The sequence below is a fragment of the Paroedura picta genome, chromosome 3, assembly GCF_049243985.1.
Source record: "Paroedura picta isolate Pp20150507F chromosome 3, Ppicta_v3.0, whole genome shotgun sequence".
NCBI classification, from domain to species: Eukaryota; Metazoa; Chordata; class Lepidosauria; order Squamata; family Gekkonidae; genus Paroedura; species Paroedura picta.
The window spans coordinates 24,705,443-24,725,642 of NC_135371.1; the positions used below are offsets into that span (position 1 = coordinate 24,705,443).

General features: G+C 45.9%; 1 protein-coding gene across 3 annotated transcripts in view; it reads right to left on the reverse strand.

Moving 5' to 3' along the window:
• The window catches only part of TAFA4 (TAFA chemokine like family member 4), a 170,756-nt gene that overhangs the window by 25,969 nt on the left and 124,587 nt on the right, over positions 1 to 20,200 (reverse strand). For all 3 annotated transcript variants that reach the window (XM_077325125.1, XM_077325124.1, XM_077325123.1), the window contains exon 4: positions 17,145 to 17,300. In XM_077325125.1, coding sequence (XP_077181240.1) covers positions 17,145 to 17,300 — 156 coding nt within the window. The remainder of the gene's footprint in view (positions 1 to 17,144; positions 17,301 to 20,200) is intronic.

The window sequence follows — 20,200 nt, forward strand, 5'->3', positions numbered from 1 at the left end:
CACAATATAAAAAAATCACAGGTCTCCGTGCTCTTTTCTCACTCACTGGAAACCACACCAAGTCAAGTGGGCCAGTGGTTCCTATTTTATTGTGCTGCAGTGTGGAGTAGAAAACAAGGAACATCAGCCCAGTTCCTTGGCAGTGGGGATGCCTTCCATGTTTATTTCCTGGTTATTTTCAATCCTTCAAAATTACCCCAAAAAGAGAAGTGGTGTTATAAAGAAAATGGGAACATTCACAAAAATGATCCCTCAAGCCCTGATATATATTTATTATTCATTTGTTTTATTAATACTTTGCCTCTCTCCTCAACAGGCCCTCAATGTGGCTTACATGCTCCTCCTCCTCCTCTCCGTTATTCGATCTTCAAAACAACCCTTTGAGGTAGAGTAAGCTGAGAGTATGGGACTGGCCCAAGGTCATCCATCAAGTTTCAGACATGGATTTCCGAGATCCTAGTCCAACTCTCTAAGAGCCTCTTGTGGCGCAGAGTGGTAAGGCAGCCGTCTGAAAGCTTTGCCCATTATGCTGGGAGTTCAATCCCAGCAGCCGGCTCAAGGTTGACTCAGCCTTCCATCCTTCCGAGGTCGGTAAAATGAGTACCCAGCTTGCTGGGGGGTAAACGGTCATGACTGGGGAAGGCACTGGCAAACCACCCCGTATTGAGTCTGCCATGAAAACGCTAGAGGGCGTCACCCCAAGGGTCAGACATGACTCGGTGCTTGCACAGGGGATACCTTTACCTTTACCTTTAGTCCAACTCTCTACCTCTACTGGCTTTCAGTAGCTTCTCAGGGAGCAACTGTTGACATAATTTTATAATAGATGAAATGAATTTTAAAATATTCTGTGCAGTATACGTTAGCATCTTATGGGAAGGCCCTTTACTCTCAGGAATTCTGAACTCACAACTACTGTGATCCTGAACAGAATTAGGAGGTGTATGCTTATAAAATTCGTGGGTTCCAAAACAGCCTACATTTAAACAGGGCTGAAGCCAAAATCAGTTGCCCTTTGGGCTGATCCTGCGTTGAGCAGGGGGTTGGAGTAGATGGCCTGTATGGCCCCTTCCAACTCTTTGATTCTATGATTCTATAACCAGTCTTATCTTTCCTTTCTGCCAAGTGATTGTGACTATTAATCATGTTGAGTTTTTGAAAGGAAAAGGGGGGGGGTCATAAATCGTCTTTATACATCTGTTATTTAATTTAATTTGGTGGATGCAATTCATCAGCTTGTACGAAATTACTTGAGAAGATATGGCTTTCCAAACTAAATTACAAGCTGAAAAATGGAAATAAATGTTAATTCCGTTATCTAATATTATTTTACTAAGTATATATTATTCCAGAACTTCATAGTTGATCAGCCTGCCTTGCAATACAAAAGTGTATAAAATCACAACAAAGGACAAAGTCAATAGCCCATTAATTTAAAGGAGGTTTTTTAAAAAAATACCCTTCAAATTAAATTAACTAACAGCAGGTTGACAAGAGTAGAATCAGTAGCATGCAAGCTGATTCAATTATTTCATTTCTATTCTGCGCTTTCAATGCAGGGAGCAGCGATAGGTGTTTCGGGATGGGACTATTATTAAGCTCATTGTCTGAATTTTCATTTAATAAAATGTGCACATAATCCATCAGAGATTTTTTTCCCTAAAAGCCATTGGACTGTTTCCAGAAAACATCGTGCTCCGGTTTAATCAATCAGTGCTTCAATACACCTTTTGTAAAAAAAACAATCGTTTCTACCTGAAATCACTTGCTGATCCAAGTTATAGTCGTAGTGGTCATCAGTAAGTCTGGAAATGGGCGGAGGGGGGAGTAAATTAGTAGCAAAAGGCTTTCAGTGATCTGGCATTTGCCAGAGGAGTCACTAGGTGGAAACTGTGTTCCATCCTGCTGTAGCTTTGGCAGGGAAGAGAGAGAGATGACGCTTTTGAGGAACCAGCAGCAGACGCATGGCAGAGACATACAAGCTGCGATGATGATGATGTCATCCGTTCAGTCGTGTCCGACCCTCGGCGATTCTATAGGAAAGTCTTGGCCATGCAACCCTGACTCTGACTGCTTCTTTTAGTTGGTTCATGGTCATCCCTGTATGGGCTTTGATCGTGTCGAGCCAGCGGATCCCTAGACAACCACATTTCCTTTTGCCGCTGACCATGCTGAGCATTGAGTACCCAGCTTGCTGGGGGGTAAACGGTGATGACTGGGGAAGGCACTGGCAAACCACCCCGTATTGAGTCTGCCATGAAAACGCTAGAGGGCGTCACCCCAAGGGTCAGACATGACTCGGTGCTTGCACAGGGGATACCTTTACCTTTACCTTTATGCTGAGCATTAATGATTTTTCTAGTGAGTTTGATCGCATGATGTGTCCAAAGGAAGTGAGCCTTAGCCGTAATATCTTCCCTTCTAATTACATAGTTGGTTTGCTCCTCTCTAAAACTATCTTGTTGGTGACTTTGGCTGTCCATGGGATTCGCAGCATTCGTCTCCAACACCATAATTCAAAAGCATCTATTCTCCTCCTGGCTTCCTTCTTCAGGGTCTAGCTTTCGCATCCATAGGTTGTTATAGGGAAGACAATAGCTGGCACTTTGACTAGCTGGCACTTTGTATTAAGGCTGATATCATTACTCTTCCATATTCAGTTCATGCCTAACATTACGTTCCGGCCCAAGTGTTATTTGCCATTTGATTTCACGGCTGCATCCACCACTCTAAGTGATCATAGAGCCAAGAAAGATGAAATCATCAATACATTCAATGTTCTTGTTGTCAGTCGTGCCTTTGGTACTACTGCCAGTAGTTGTCATGATCTTGGTCTTTTTGATATTTAGGTGTAGTCCCATCTTTTCACTTTCTTCTTTTAGTCTCTTTATCAGGGTATTCAGATCACACTCTGATTCAGCAAGCAGTGTATTATTATTATTATTATTATTATTATTATTATTATTATTATTATTAGATTTATTAGATTTATTAGATTTATTAGATTTATTTCCCGCCTCTCCCGATAGGCTCGAGGCGGGTCACAACAACTAATCCCATTAAAATTCCCATTAAAACATCACTCTACTAACATGGCTGCTAAAAATCCCATCCCTCCCCCAATTATTAAGAGGTGAAGAGGAAAGGATAGGGGAGTAGCGTACACTCCAACTCCTAGGGGGGGAGCGATGTCCCTGATTTGCTGACCCCAGCCTCAACCATAGACCTGGTGGAAGAGCTCCGTTTTACAAGCCCTGCGGAAAGCTGACAAATCCCGCAGGGCCCGCAGCTCACCCGGGAGCTCATTCCACCAGGTAGGGGCCAGGACTGAAAAAGCCCTGGCCCTGGTCGAGGCTAGGCGCGCTTCCTTCGGGCCGGGGACGACCAACAGGTTCTCACCCGCAGAGCGTAAGGCCCTGCGGGGGGCATAGAGCGGTAGGCGGTCCCTCAGGTATGTGGGTCCCAACCCGCGTATGGCCTTGAAGGTTAAAACCAAAACCTTGAACCGGATCCGGGCAGCAATTGGCAGCCAATGCAGCTGCCTCAGCACCGGCTGGATGTGGGCCCTCCAAGATGTTCCAGTGAGGACCCTGGCAGCTGCATTTTGTACCAGCTGTAGTTTCTGGATCAGGGACAAGGGTAGGCCTGCGTAGAGCGAGTTACAGAAATCTATTCTGGAGGTGACTGTCGCATGGATCACTGTGGCCAAGTGGTCAGGGGACAGGTAGGGCGCTAGTAGCCGGGCCTGGCGAAGGTAGAAAAATGCCTGGCCCGCTACTCTCTTGACCTGAGCCTCCATAGTCAGGGAGGCATCAATGGTCACACCCAAATTCCTAGCTTGGGGCATGATGGTAAGTTGCACCCCTGCTAGGGTGGGTAAACGCGCTATCTGTTCCCGCCCCCTTCCCCCCAGCCACAGGACCTCCGTCTTGGAGGGGTTGAGTTTCAGGCGACTCTGCTCGAACCATTCTGTCACTGCTTCCAGACATCTGGCAAATGGTTCCGGGGGGGAATTCGGGTGACCGTCCATTAGGAGATAGAGCTGGGTGTCATCAGCGTACTGATGGCAACCCAGCCCAAAGCTCCGTACCAGCTGGGCCAGAGGGCGCATAAAGATGTTAAACAATGTGGGGGAGAGGACCGCACCCTGAGGGACCCCGCAAGGGAGTCTATAGGGCCGCGAGAGCTCTTCCCCCACAGCAACCCTCTGGGACCGGTTCTGGAGGAAGGAGCGTATCCAGCACAAGGCTGTGCCCCGTATCCCCGTACCGGCCAGGCGATGGACCAACAGTTCGTGGTCCACGATGTCAAAGGCCGCCGATAGGTCTAAAAGGACCAACACAGCTGACCCGCCTCTATCCAGCTGGAGATTCATCTGCATAGTGGAGATTATTGATTATTGATGTTACGACTTCCAATTTTGACTCCGATCATAGATTCTTCCAGATTAAGCTTTTGCATAATTACCTCTGCACAAAGGTACGCAGAAGCAAATGAACTAAAGAAGTCAGCCTTGCTGTGGAGTTCCTCCCTTCTGTCACCCCTTCTCCTGGACACAGTGTGGCTCTTACTGCATCCTAGCAGGAGAAGTACATGTAGAAAAGGGGAAAGAACATTATGTTCAGAAGATCAGGGGTAGTCAACCTGTGGTCCTCCAGATGCCCATAGACTACAATCCCATGAGCCCCTGCCAGCAAATGCTGGCAGGGGCTTATGGGAATTGTAGTCCATAGACATGTGGAGGACCACAGGTTGACTACCTCTGCAGTAGATGCTGTTTGAGTAAGGTCTTTTCCATTCTCCTGAGTTGTTCTAGAATTAAAATTGCCATGGTATGTGTCAGTTGATCCTAGGGTTACCAACCTCCAGATGGACCCTGGAGATCTCCCAGAATTATATCTCTTCTCCAGGCCACAGAGATCAGTTCCCAGGGAGGCAATGGTTGCTTTGCAGGGTGGACTCTATGACATTATACCCTGCTGAGGTCCCCCTCTTCCCGTTCCCAAACCCCATCCTCTCCAAGACCTACCCCCAAATTCCCAGGAATTTCCCCACCTAGACCTGGCAACCCTAGTTAATCCCACATGTTAATCCCTAGTTAATCCCACGGTATTCTTGAGCATCCTTTTTTATTGATTCCAATTGGAGCCCGTTTTAATGCACGGACCCATTTGACTGATACACTGCTTTGTGATAAATCTAACTGAACAAATCAAGTATTACTTCCAGAATTCTGTGCAGCTGCTGGGACTGCTTTCAGTCTGAATTCTTTCTAAACTTGTGCATGGAAACATTTATTTTAAATTGTATAAAGGCCCTTGAAAAATGGATGGGAAAAGAAAAATAATAAAGCAAAGGGAGATGCAGAGAAACCAACATGAAACAAAAACTACAAGCAGATGAGGCTAGCAAGACATACCAGACATACTAAGAAGAAGTACTGGGGGGTTTTATACCCCGCTTTTCACTACCTGAAGGAGTTCCAAAGTGACTTACAAACACCTTTCCCTTCCTTTCCCCACAACAGACACCTTGTGAGGTAGATGAGGCTGAGAGTTCTGACAGAACTGCTCTGTGAGAACAGCTCTAACAAGACTGTGACTAACCCAAGGTCACCCAGCTGGCTTCAGAGGAGGAACGGGGAATCAATCCCGGCTTGCCAGATTAGAAGCTGCCGCTCTTCCTACTACACCAAACTGGCTTTCACTGGACATTCTGCAATTGCTGGAGCCATACAACAAAAGCTAACCAGAAAGAAACCAATAAAGGCCATGTAACCACCACATCACTGGAAGTGGGAATACATGTAGTTCCACAGGAATCCAGCAACACAGCTTTAGAAACCAAATCCCCTTGCTTTAGATAACTTAGAACCAGGTAGTAATAAATAAAAAAACAAGACCCACCAGAACCACCAGAACCACCAGAGCATTTGCATTTTTTTAAGAAAACGGCACAAGAATAATGTTACCACGATAGGCATAGCAGGTTCTTTGAGTTCTCAACTTTATTTTTTTAAGCAAATCTCTTGCCTCTTTCACTGCAAAGATGTGTCTTTAGTCTTATATCTCAGCAAGGAAAATAGCCAGAAATGTATCTTTTGAAAACCTGGGAATTCAGAGAACCTGTTACAACTATTGTTACAACAACATAATGATATTCTCAGTACCAATTAAAAAATAAATAAATGCAACCCCCCACCCCCAGGTTGCAGAGGGTGGAAATGGTTCCTACAGGGATGGAGCTAGAGTATACGGCTGCTAAGCATGCAGGAAAATCTGAATTTTTCCACCCACACAACTGCCAACCAAGTTTTACTGCAATCTTACAAACCTTTGGAGAGTAAAGCAGGTGTGATAAAGGATGGGGAAAAGCTGGCGAGAAGTACACCAATGCACAGTGACGCTGTGGTGCTTCCCAACAGCATTAAACACAAGGTAGGCAACATATGTGGAAGTCACCAAAGAGACTGAAAAGAGATACTTGCCTATGAAAATTTAATCCAGCTCAGATATTGGATGGTGTATGTATATGCAAAGCTGGAAAGACCACACTCCTCTACATTTCTCGTGTACTGGTTTCAAGGGCATGCTCAAAAACGATTTTGAAATATTAATATTTTATGAATAAAAAATAACCAACAATAGTCAAACATACGGTAATGCAGAGTCCAAAATTCCCAACCTGTAGAGATTTCAGAGAGAAAGTGTGATTCGCTTTCTCCTAATGTGTTGGTTTCTGAGGGAAAAGAGAGTTTTTAATGGAATTCGGTTATGCAGCCCAAAGAGGTCCTGAGCCAAGAGGGCTATCACTACGTGCCTTTTCTGGAGGCATCTCAGCAGCAGGGCCTCTCAGAGGTCAAGAGAAGCCCAGGCCCAGCTTTTGCAAAATGAAGAAATGCCAAAACAGGGTTACAAAAACTGTGGTATGTTTTAATTCGTAGTGTGCACTGCAGATGGTGAGGCCCACGAATGGGACGCAAATGGAAAGCTGTATGATGAAAGTTGTGTTCTTTCAATCTTGCTGCTGTATCTTTGTAACTGTGTGTACAGCCTTGCGGACATAAGTCTAAATGTGAAGCCTGAGCCAAAGAGCCCTCCTGGCCCCACTGGCTCAGAGACATCACTTTGAGTCTGCCTGTAGCCTGAAAGTCTTTATGTCCTGATGACCTAAACCTACGTGATTACTTGTCTGAACAAAGTGTATGTTCTCAAACTATGAACTAGATAGGAAATAGGCACAAGCAGTGCCTGGCGCCAGATCACAAAGTTTACCAGATCATGTTTTTTCCTTGAATAATTTATCTTAGCTAAAATGTGGAAAGACTACATACTTTGAAGGAGAAGACTTGGTTCTTATATGCAGCTTCTCTCTACCTGAAGGAGTCTCAAAGCAACTTATAATTGCCTTCCCTTTCCTCTCCCCACAACAGACACCCTGTGAGGTGGGTGAGGCTGAGAGAGCCCTGATATCACTGCTCGGTCAGAAAAGCTTTATCAGTGCTGTGGCAAACCCAAGGTCACCTACCTGGTTGTATGTGGGGGAGCGCGGAATCAAACCCGACTTGCCAGATTAGAAGTGTGTGCTCCTAACCACAAGCTGGCTCTCTGTCATGGATTAAGGCAGGGATTCCCAACCAGGGGTCTGTGGACCTCAGAAGTCCACGGAAACTCTGGAGGAGGTTCACAACCTTCCCCCTCCTGACTTAATGAACTCAGCTACAAGCTATGGAAATGGTGGCTTCCATTATTCCTTGTCCCCCTCCAAAGTGTGAGTTCTGTCATGGTTTCTGTGCCTGGGAGGGAGGTGGCACCTGCATTCCTACTCCCACATTAACCCTTGTATAGTCACTCCCGTGCCTCAGCCACCCCATCACTCCACCCTAAAGTGACCAGATTTGGAGGGAGGGAAGGCGGGATGTGCTGCCGCTGCTGCCACTGCTGCTGCAGCAGCGGCAGTGCTCCCTCCCTCCTTCCCTAGCTCACCGTCACCTCTTGAGCGCGGTGGCGGCTGCAGGCGACTAGGATGAGGACGACGAGGAAGAAGAGGAGGAGGCGGTGGCACACAAGCCCTGGCATCGTCGTCGTCACGGGGCGGCCGGGCAGAGCCATGGGGATGGGCTGCGCTCAGTGGCAGCGTCGGCATCTCGGGGCTGCATCGCGATGGACGGGGCGGCGGTCGAGCCGAGCCTTGCCTTGGCTGGCGTGATCCTTCCGGCCTCCCTCAACGCGACCAGGAGAGGAAAGCAAGCCTGGGGGTTATCAGCGGGGGCAGAAGCCACCCTGAACCTCTGAAAAAGAATGAGGAGCCAGCAACGACTGAGCTCCATCGTGACTTTACCTCCCTTCATCCTGCTCACTTAGATCTCCATCCCACTGGGATGGATGGAGAGGGGGCAACCGGTGGAGCCCGCCAGGGCCAAAAGAGAAATGGGGGTGGGGCAGGAAGGCGCCACTGCGCTCCAAACGCACGCTCAACGACATGCTTGCATCCAAAAAATGACACCGACAGGAACTGCGCGGGGGGAGGGTTTCGAACAGCGCCCCCCCCCCCGCCTCCCACACAGGGTTATTGGAGACCGATTCTTTCCTTCTCACAGATGGCAAAAAATGTAGCCAAAAAAAAGTCGGGACATTTTAAAAATGATGAGGGACACAGGAAAAATCCTTTAATTTCGGGACTTGTGGTCACTATACTCCACCCCCTTCAGCCTTTCGAGGATATATAACTTGTACGGGCGTGGCAGGAAGGCATGACCAGCTGATGTCATTATCAGAACTCCTCAAAGCCTGAAAAATTATTTCAGGGCCTCTTCTATGGTAAAAGGTTGAAGCAGGCTGGGGTTAAGTAAATAGCTAACAGGTTAAATTGTATGCGGGGTTGTTGTTGTTTTTTCCCCTTTCAGTTACAAACCTGCTATGGGTAACATCTGTTGTCACTCTTGCTGAGGAAACCCCGGTGGAATTTAGAACTACTTTTTTTTTGTCGCCATGAAATATGTTCACAGAGGCCCTCCTAATTATGCTTCCTACGGAATGAATATATCAGCGGCCTGCCTTAGCTTTTCCAGAACACTCCAGCAGGAAGGTGAAAATTTATTACGGTACTGGGATTAAATCCTTTGGGTTTATTTGGCTCCCTAGACACAACAGAAGTAACAGTGAAACTCTATTATTAGGAAGTAATATAACACCCTTCCAGACTTCTATAGCGCAAGGGACTCTAGGGCTCGGGAAGATTTACTCAAAGCCACATTTAACACACTCAGGGAAGGGAGTTACACAAGGCTTATTAATGCTTTATCTTCGCGAAAGTGGCTGACAGCCAAGTTCTAGGTACGAAACCAAGAGTGTTTATTCCCACAAAGAGAGGGAGAGAAAACAAAATCTCTTGATGATCACTTTGAATTTAAGTGTTTACTGCTTGCCTGAAACACACAAGAGGCTGACCTTTCCTAAACACAATGGTCGGCAGCTCTGTTGGAGCTCTGCAGTGCTATGCAGTTAAAAGCTGGTATCTCCTCCTCCCTTTCTATTGAATTTAAAAAAAAAATTACTATTCTTTTTTTTTATTTGCCGTGCTCCTACCAGAGCTTAACAGATCGATATATTGTGGGGAGAACACAAAGGAGGCCGGTTTCTGACTGCAGAGAGTCTAAGAGACCCAGAGAGAAGAAAAGGGGGTGTGCATAGGAGGGGTCATCTGGAGCTCTGGACACTTGAGACATGTAGAGACTTGTATCCTTATGCTCAAGGGGCCCTTTCCATCTGCCTCCCTCCTGCTTTTTATAGCTGGCAGTCTACTTGCTTCCTGCAAAAGCAGGAAAGAAGAGCAGGTGAATGGGATATATAGCATAGAGGCCCTCCTGGGCTCCAGCATTTTTAAAAGGGGTAAGGTGTTCTTCTCATAAGTTGTTTGAAACTCCACCACCCCTTTCATCTGTGCGCTCGCTCTCTCTCTCTCTTTCTCTCTCTCTCTCTCTCTCTCTGCCACACTTTGCTTTTTAATGAGTTGTTTGCACTTCTATCACTATCTGCATTTGAAAAGCACGGAGGAACAGCCAAGCCTGGTACCAGCTTTAATTAAGCCTTGCAACAGGATGGCTACTATTATTAGACCCATTTCACAAATGAGATGGTTTAAACGAACAGTCAATTTAAAAGGCTGGAACCTTCTTATTTATTATGGCACTTGGGGCTTTTGGTCAGATGGATTTCAAATTTTAATTACTGTTTGTGTTCCTTCCTGCTGCCTGCTGTTAGCTACTGACAATCTACCGGCCACAGTTGTCTTATTCCGTGTCGCAAAGCTTTTTACCTGTAACGAAACCTTTTCCAGGGTAGGCATGCCCCATTGACGGCCTGCTCAAATCAATGATTTTCTTGAAAGCTCTCACAAGCAGAAGTTTGAACACTTGCGCATTCACTAATTCAATGCTTTTTGTACTATCGGCCCAACTCGGCTATCCGTTCTTTAAAAATCTTGCAGGATATCAAGTGGGCCATTTCTGTGGTGGTCCCTGGTTGTGGAATGCCCTCTTCTGAGAAAGATGCTCCTTTCCCTTTCTTCCTTTAAGCCAGAGGTAGTCAACCTGCGGCCCTCCAGAAGTCCATGGACTACAATTCCCAGGAGCCCCTGCCAGCATTTGCTGGCAGAGGCTCCTGGGAATTGTAGTCCATGGACATCTGGAGGGCCGCAGTTTGACTACCCCTGCTTTAAGCTATCAAAAGAAATCTGTTTTATTTAAATTAGCCTTAACAGAAAAGAACTTGGGATACTTTCTCATCCCCCCCACCCCACCATCCAACTTGTTTGATTCTTCCTTCGGATTTTGGTCATTTTTAAAATATACGTTTTCATTAATTTCAAACTAGGACACAGAGGGTAGCTTTAAAAAATACACACAATAGGGCCAGAGACAGATGGGGCATTTTTTCTACAAGCCTGGGGTTTGCAGAAAAATACGGAATGTAAACGATAAAATAAAAATGAGGACTGAAAACACAGCCTATAATAGAAACAATGTCGGTTTCCTTAAGAAAAGTGTGCCACGGAGCTCTCTTGAGACTATGTTGTGAGAGCTCAGTGGCCATTTAGAGCAACTAATATTGCTGAGCCTTCGAAGCCCTGGGGGGAAAGAGAATAGGAAGGAGTGAAGATAAAAGTTGCACAGAGAAGGAGAAAATGAGGGGAAGGAAAAGCTGAAGGCAGGAGGAGATAAAGGGAGAGGCTGCAGGCACTGCTGGGGCAAAGAAAGAGGAAAAGGAAGAGTAAGACAAAGAGTGGAGAGAGAGTCCCCACCAGATGTCCTTCTGGTCCCCCCATTGTGAAATTATGTTTTTCAATTCAGACTCTAGCTACCATTAAGACTGCATCGTATACTAGAACGGAAACATGCCTAAATGAACAGTAGATACACACATAAACTAGATTGACTGCCTTATTTAAGTGTGTGTTTTAAATCTGGTTTTTTTTTTTCTAGAACAGGAGCAAATTATCCTATTTGGCCTCAGTTCTAACACCCCCAATGGACCTGTGCCAGCAAACAAAATGGTGGCCTGCACTCAGTGGGGTATGATGCCACAGAGTCCACCTTACAAACCAGCCACTTTCTTCAGAGGAACTGATCTCTGTAACCTGGAGGCAAATTGTATTTCCAGGAGACCTCCAAACACCACTGGGAGATTGGCAGTGCTCAGTAATGCGTTTTGCAGAATTTTTGTTTGTTGGTTGGTTTGTTTTATACTCTTTTGCTACATAAGTAGAAAATAGGTGCACATTACACAGTCCAAATCAAGGGGTGGATAAAAGCTTTTTTGGTGGAGAAAAGGAAATGAATAATGAAACTGTTTCATGATACTGAAAATAATTAGTTACACCAGTGGAGCCAGGAGGCGGCAAGCTTAATTTTAAAAAACTCCTCCAGGCATCTGCAGTGTGGAAACCTCCATAGGGTTGGGAAGATCATGGGGGGAAAAAATCAAATTTTAAAACAGTAAGTGGACATGCATGGGTCTTTGCCCTGAAGTCCCTGAATAAATTACTTCAGTGCTTACCGGAGACATAAAATATGCTAAAACATCACACTAAAAGGGAGAAAATGCAGAGGTATCTGCTTTTATATCTTCAGTTCTTGCAATCGTAATGTTTTCCACATTAAATCTGAAGCATGGAAACTTCTCAGGAATGCTTTGTTTTGACAAAGTGAATGTAGTGTCCATAACGGCTATGCGATTAACGTAACTTGTCACCCCCAAAAACAGTGTATTACATTTGCTAGGCAACTACCTCTTTAAGTAAATTTTTAAAAATTTATCATCCACCATAAAGTACTGCTTTATTATTGCACAGAGTATATAATATAAAATTTATAGGCATAGCCAATGATTCAGCAGGAAAAATGTATTTAATGTAATTAAATTTAGTTGCATACACAAATAACGGGATATGAAAAATGGTAAACATCGTGGCAAATCTAATGTCTAAATAAAAGAAGAGGCTGGGTGATACAGAAGGAATGTGTAAATACTTGAAGAAACTGTTCTAATATCTACTACTTTAGCAACTCCCTAAACAAAAGTTTTGTCCCACCCAACATATTTCCAGGGAGGAAGGCAGCATGGTACAACAAGATCTCATCAAGTTTCAGAAGCTAAGCAGGGTCTGCATTTGAATGGGAGAGCACCAAGGAAGTCTCTGCAGAGGACAGCAATGGTAAACCATCTCTGCTTCTCACTTGCCTTGAAAGACCCTTGTAGGCTTGTGGGATTCGGCCACCGAAGCAGACGTTCCATCCCAAAGTAGCCAGCACTGTGGCGCGGGGACGTAGAGGTGGCGCTACAGTGTCCCTGCAAGCATGCGCCAACTGACGCGCCTGCACTGGCACCACCTCTCCCCCCTGCGCCGCAGCACTGGCTGCTTCAGGCTGGAACGGCTGCTTGGGTGGCCAAAGCACGCAACCCTAGACCCTTGCTGGGGTCACTGTAAGGCTGCATCAACATGAAGGCACAAATGTGCTCAATAGATTTCGAGAAAGAGTGGCTTGACAAAAGTTGCACCAGTCCCAGTTTGGATGCAGACACAAGCACACTGCTAATGCCATGTTCAGGTGGAGATCTTAACATAGCAGTAGACTAGCTACTGGTAGCAAGGCCACGTCACAGCATGCTCTGACACCACAATATCCTGTCATGTGAGTGGACAGCAAAAATTCAGCAAGCCTATACCCATCAACATCAAGGGTTGGCAGCTCTGAGTTGGGGAACACCTGGAGATTTTGGGGGTGCAGCCTGTGATCAGTAGCGTTTGGGGGGGGGTATGACCTTAGCAAGATATAATGCCATGGAGTCCACCCTCTAAGGCAGCTCTTTTCTCCAAGGAACTGAAATTGGTCATCTTGAGATTAATTGTCATGGTGGGGTATTTCCATCTGGAAGTTGGCAACCTTTATATCTACCTTCCCCAGTACAAAGATGCTTCCATATTACATCTAGGTTGAGTGCAATGTACATTCAGTATCCCTACATTAACAACAGTTGGCCATGACACAAAAAACACAAGGGTCTCAACTGTACGTTTTGACATATATGGAAGTGTTCGAGTAAGGGTGTGTAAGGGAAAGTGCATATTGCAAAGTTTCATGTCTTTATGGGTTAATACATAAATGAAAATGCCAGGGAAAATTAGGAAAACCTGAGCCTCTTTGTCATTTCACTTGTAAAGGTCACGATTTTGTGTGCAAAGCAATGAAAACAGAAGATAAGTATCTTCCGTGAGGATTAACAAATATGATTTCTGTGTCAATATTAATTAGCAGCAAGCTATTAATATATTGCACGACGTTTGCTTCTATTTAAATAGAAATCACACCATATTCTTCGTCTCCTTTCCGTCCGTACTGTCAGAAACATTAATTAAGCCATTTGCTAACATGACTCTATCCAGTAAAACTAGGGGGGAAATGCCACTCTGTAGTTGTTGATGGGGCTGTAAATCTTTTCCCAAAGGCAATATCTAAGCAGCCACAGCAGTCATCCTAATAATATTCAGCAATAACATTGGGCTGTTTACCTGACCACATATCACCATGGTTATAACTAGCAATTTTGGTTTATTTATTTATTTGATTTCTATACCGCCTTCCATATGGCTCAGGGCGGTTTACATACAACATGGGGGATACATGGAACGAATTAATATATAACATATACAAAAACAGCAACAACAATAATCTAAATAACACAGTTTCAGTGATCTTAAACAATATAATAGAGCTGACACTATAACAATAATCAAAGTTGTGCATATTCTATGCTAAAAAGAACAAGAAGTACCAACCTAACAGACCTTCTGAAGCAATGAAACTTGGAAGGGCATATAAATTACGCAAATACAGTTGTGGATAGCCCCGTTAGTCTGAAGTAGCAGAAGTTGGAGTTCAGTGGCAGCTTTAAGACCAAGGCAGTTTTATTCCAGATGTTAGCTTTTGAGTGTCCGGCACACTTTGTCTGACAATGAAATGGGAATCACAAGTCCACATATATAGGCAGAGGGTAGGCCATGAATTGGACCCTGGATTAGGAAGGTGTTTACCAGGATTCCAGGGCCTGAGAGAAATAACAAGCTGTGTATAGGGTCACCGTTCATTTGGGTTCAACTTTTTGGGGAAACCATCAGTATAAGTAAAGGAAATAAAAACGTCAAGAATAAAGATTAATGGACCGATGCATTCACAATTGTGTTGAAGCCAAGAGATCAACCCAAAGAATTGATGAACTTCTGGGGAACATCTTCATCATGCAGTGGACTAACCCATGACCCAGACGAAGTGTGCTGTGCAAACAAAAGCTTGAATAAAACTTTGTTGGCCTTAAAGGTGCCACTGGACTCAAACGATGTACAAATACAGAGTTGACAGTTATCTAGATTTTGGGGGTGGAGCCTGAGGAAGGTGGCATCTGGGGAGGTGAGGGACTTCCATGAGGTTTAATGCCACAGAATCCACATTCCATGGACCCTCATTTACTCTGGGTGAATTGACCTTTGGGTGAACTGATCTCTGCTACCTGGAGATCAGTTGTAGTCAGCCATCACCTGGATCTAGGCAATCTTGCATGCAGATCACCTACTTTGCATAATTTACTGCATTTCACCTAGGCGTGGAGGGGAGGGGAGGTGGGACAAAAACTGATTCAAGACACTGAAATTACTTCTCTTACTCACTGAAATCCTGCTCAGCACTACACTTGCTTCAAACTGTTTGTGCAGCATTTCCATGTGTACACAATCTTGATGACTACAGTCTCTCTCTCTCTCTGTGTAAAGCAGTGGTCCCCAACCCCCGGTCCGGGGACCGGGAACAGTCCGTGGATCAGTTGGTACCGGGCCGCTTCTCCTCCTCGTCCTCCTCCCCGGCTGCTGCCTCAGGGGCTGCCCTGCCACTGCCACCAGCTCATCTTTGGTGCTCTCCGGCAGCTGCCATGGCTGGGGCTCCACCTTGGCATGGAACTGCACAGCTGCTGCTGGCAGCTCCCCAGTGGGTGGTGGGAAGTCAGGGGCGGCAGCAGGAAAGCAAGTGGAGCAGGGGTTCAGGCGGCGGCGATGTCCCTCGGCAAAAGACTACCCCCCCCCGAACCTCAGTAAAATTGCCAAGTGTTGATCGGTCCCCGGTGATTAAAAGGTTGGGGACCACTGCTGTAAAGGATACTTGAGTTTCTACATGCTTAACCTGCGGACAGTATTTTGAGGCATAAAGCTCTAACATTCCATCTCCAGTCTCTTATGCCAACACAGGAGACTGAATTCAACAGGCACTGGCTTTGCTTACAAACTCCGGTTCTTCATGAGGCATTCCGGCGGCCAGTTTTGGGTTGGTAAATACCTGGAGATTTGGGGGGGCGGGTTGAGGGGGGGGTTGGGGCATATGTCATAGAGTCCACTCTCCAAAGCACTCATTTTCTCCAGGGGAACTGATCTAGGTCATCTGGATTTAGATTGTAATAGCGGGAAATCTCCAGATTCCCTCGATGCTGGCAATCCTATAAGGCAGCCTTATTTGGTCAAGAAAAGGGGCATCTGAGTAAGAGTATCTGCCATGTATATATACTCCTAACAAAACTGCACAGGGCATTGGTACGGGGAGGCTGTAAACATAAACCCCAAAATGTCTGATTAGAGAAGGCAATGGCATTGTTCACTCACAATAGACAAAAGGCTATGAGTTAGTTGTCTGATTAATAGGAATGGGTCCATCACTAGGCTATTTCCTAGGGAGGCTGGATGGGAGACAAGGACTTTCACAAAAGAATGCTCTTGTTTCTGATGGCTGTGGGAGATTGTTCAACTGTAGCATATTTCTTTTTCAAGACATTTATATCCTTTATTTTCTCCTTGACTGATGGTTCCAGGCAAGTGCTGTTTGTTCAAGAACCTATCACAGTCTGGAAAAGGGTTACTCCACCAAACGATCAGTCAGAACGAGAGAGAGAGAGAGAGAGAGAGAGAGAGAGAGAGAGAACAGTTCTGGAAGAAATATATACAGTTCTTTGTTCTAGTTTCAGGTTAGATCAGGAATTCCCAACCAGGAACCCCTGGGGGTCTGCAGGAGTTCTGAATGGGGTCCATGGTATGGGGGCATCCAGGCTGTCTTCTCAACTCCTACTCTTCTCTCCAGTCTATATGAGGCACATCCACCATAGTAGAAGTAAAGGCGGAGGGGAGGGAGCAAAAGGAAGGCTAAGGGCATGGGTAGTGATGTTGCTTCTGGGGACACGGTGGGGTGTGTTGCCAGCTGACATCACTTCCAGGGCTCCTTGAAGTCTGAAAATTTATTTTAGGGGCTCCTCCATGGTCAAAAGTTGAAAAAGGCTGGGTTAGATACAAACCAGGCTATTCTGAGCCAAAAAAGAAAAAAAATAGTAAGAAGTCTTGGCACAGGCTTGGAATGGATGTCTACATAAATTAAGGAGATTAATTACACCATGATTGAGGCACACACTCATTATCATTAACAAAGAGAAATGTGTCCAAAATTAACAAGTGGGAGGATTAGACTTTTCAGACAGCAGGGATTCGAACAATCAAGGAGACAAGGAGGTTTCTCCAATTATGATGCCTGCATGACAAATGAGGAGGAAGGCGCTTACCTTCCACGCAGGAGGGTTGAGCTCGTGTTGTGCCCGCCACTTGCCCTGGGAGGCAAGAACACTTGACCGTCTGCGACCGCTCTTCAATCCTGTTCTTGTTGCAACAGCGATGCACGGCCACCACTTCACAGGTCCCTTGTTTAACTTGGTGGTGGCCTGATAAGGACAAAGAAATGGCTTCCTGAGTGAACAGTTCTTCACAGTAGGAATTTAAGTCACATCTCCCAACCAATCAGGTTATGGGTAAAGTAGAGTTTGTTACAGATAAACAAACAAACAGCCCCACCCTGCCCCCCTCACCAGCACATCTGAATCTTGTCTTGGACAGCCAATGTAAGTCTCTCCTGTAAGAACCTCAGCGTCTCATTCATTTTAGAATCTTGGACTTGTTATGGAAACTCATTCACGTTTTGGTTAAGCCAGATGCATTTTTGATGGCTAAGGGTCAACTTTTCGTATATTATGCTGAAATGGGTTCCCAGTTGGCTCAAATGCCCATTAAGCTTGCTTAGTCTACTAACATCCTAAATTTATTCACATCTCATTAATTGTGCCAATGTGATTGCACCATTTTTAAAGCATTCTTGTAGTTTTAGCAATCTCAAAGTCTGGTCTCTGTTCATCACTTTTTTGGAATTCATCTAAAAAATCAATCAACCCCCCCCCCCCCAAATATTGAACCTTAATTAATTAGTTAAATCTTATAACATGGATGCAAAAATCAAAAGTCCCCAATAAGTGGCAGTTGTGAGGGGATGAGGGAGGAGATAGTTGCTGTTGGTTTTGTTGTTAGAAGAAGAAGAGTTGGTTCTTATATGCCGCTTTCCCCTACCCGAAGGAGGCTCAAAGCGGCTTACAGTCGCCTTCCCATTGCTCTCCCCCACAACCTCCCCTGTGGGGTCGGTGAGGCTGAGAGAGCCCTGATATCACTGCCTGGTCAGAACAATTTTATCAGTGCCATGGCGAGCCCAAGGTCACCCAGCTGATTGCATGTGAGGGAGTGCAGAATCGAACCTGGCATGCCAAATTAGAAGTTCACACTCTTAACCACTACACCAAACTGGCTCTCTCACTACACCAAACTGACTAGTATAATAAATGGTAAATATTTAATGAAACAAATTTGTAGTTTTAGAAAGTTACTATTATCCAGAAAGGAATTGCAATGAGATTTAGGTGTTTACCAGTGCAATCCTAAAGAGGGAGGCAAATGTGCTCAGGGAGCCAACTGACCCTTATGCTGCAGTTTGTCTGAGGCACACCAGCAAAAGGGCCAATTAGATGGTATAGATCCCCAGTGCTGCTTTGGCACTCTTGAGCACCAATGGAGGGTCATGGTGGCCACCTGTTGGCACAATCAAGCTATAAGCCCCTGTGCTGGCATGGTGGTGGGCAGTTTGGGGGACAGGAATTGGCTCTCTGTGCCATTGAAGTCTGGAAACACCCCCTGCCAGATGCAGAGAGTCACACCAACAAAAAAGTCATCCTTTCCCTGCTGGTGCAATCTTGTCAATTTGGCTCTGAGGGGCTCAGGATGCTGACAACAGGCTTGGTCAATCATCAGCCAGGAGATCTTGCAATTCTGTAGTTAGGGCACACAACATGAGACTCTTGTCTCAGAACTAACTGGGTTAATTTTTTTTTTGGGTGATGGTAAAAGCACAGAGAGGGCTGTTAGCACTTCTGGGCAACCTCTTAGCCCTAACACCCAAGGAAGAGAGCTGTGGCTGACTGTTCCCATTTCAGAACCCTCGCAGGTATCGCATCTTCAGGGGCTCGTTTTAAATGGGCACACATGTATTGACAGGTGAGGAACCCAACCCTGCTCCCTCATTCTCTTCTCTTGAGACTGGGAGCCATGAGAGTGCCTCCTGCGCTCAGGCAATGAGTTCATGCACGGGTGGCATTTCATGGGAAAAGATCCAAGGAATGTTTCCTGAGAGATTTGGCAGAAGGAGGGTGAATGCTCTGTCATTTGATTGTTTCCCACCATCAGCAGAGGACAGGGCATGCCTGGGGGGAAGGGTGTTGGCAGTTGCTCTACTGTACAAGGTGAACCAGCTTGCTATGAGAGTGTTTTACTAATTTCTTTGCAGAACCAAAGCCTTGAGCAGAAGCTACAGGGGCGACTGTGGATGGATCACCAGCAATCCATAAGGAGTTCAACACAGGAAAAGTGAGTGCAATTTGACTGTTATCATCATGTGCTGCAAGCGGGGTTCAAGGCAAAGCTCCCTCTGTGGAGCTGCATTTGCAGAGCCTGTCAGGACAACGCATCCATGGCTGAGCCTGGCACGGCACTCATCCCCGCTTGCCATGACTGAATGTATCTTTGTTTTACTTTCTGTAGGTGGAGATTCAACAGGGAGACTTGTAGGTGGGGCAAGTCCTGTCTCCTCCCACACATACACTGTGCTCCGTCTCCAGCACAGAGGCCCTCCCCAGCCTTTCCAAATTCCACCTGCAATGCCATCCCACTTAAATGCATGCGTTGGCACAATGGTGTCTCTGTCTCTTTGGTTTTGACTACATGACAGGAGCTCCAAACCCCTCCCTGCCCCATTCTCCCCTGTAGCCTATTTGTCACTGCCCCAAAGACTTCCCAAGGATGTGTCTAAGAGATTCTCCAGTGCCTCAGGTGGCTGCGGATGGTTGAGGATCCTACATCATAGTTACGACAAACATAGCAGAGGCCCAAGAGTATAAGGAGAAATTGCAGCTGCCTGATTTTTTCATAGGAACGTCTGAAAGCCATGATATGACAGAAGTGACACTGGGAAATTCCTGGAGATTTGGGGGCAGAGCTTGGGGAAGGCAGAATTTGGGGAGGCGGAGGAGTTTGGCAGGGACATGATTCCATAAAGCAGGCTTTGAAGAAGAAGAATTGGTTCGTATCTGCCGCTTTTGTCTCCCTGAAGGAGTCTCAAAGACCGTTTACGCACTGGGAACTTCACTGCCCCTGCTCCCAGGCAGGAGCACAGATTGGGGGAAGATGAGGTGCACCGGGCCAAATGCTCCCCCGTGTGGGTGCGGGAAGAGGTGGGGCAACCTGCCAC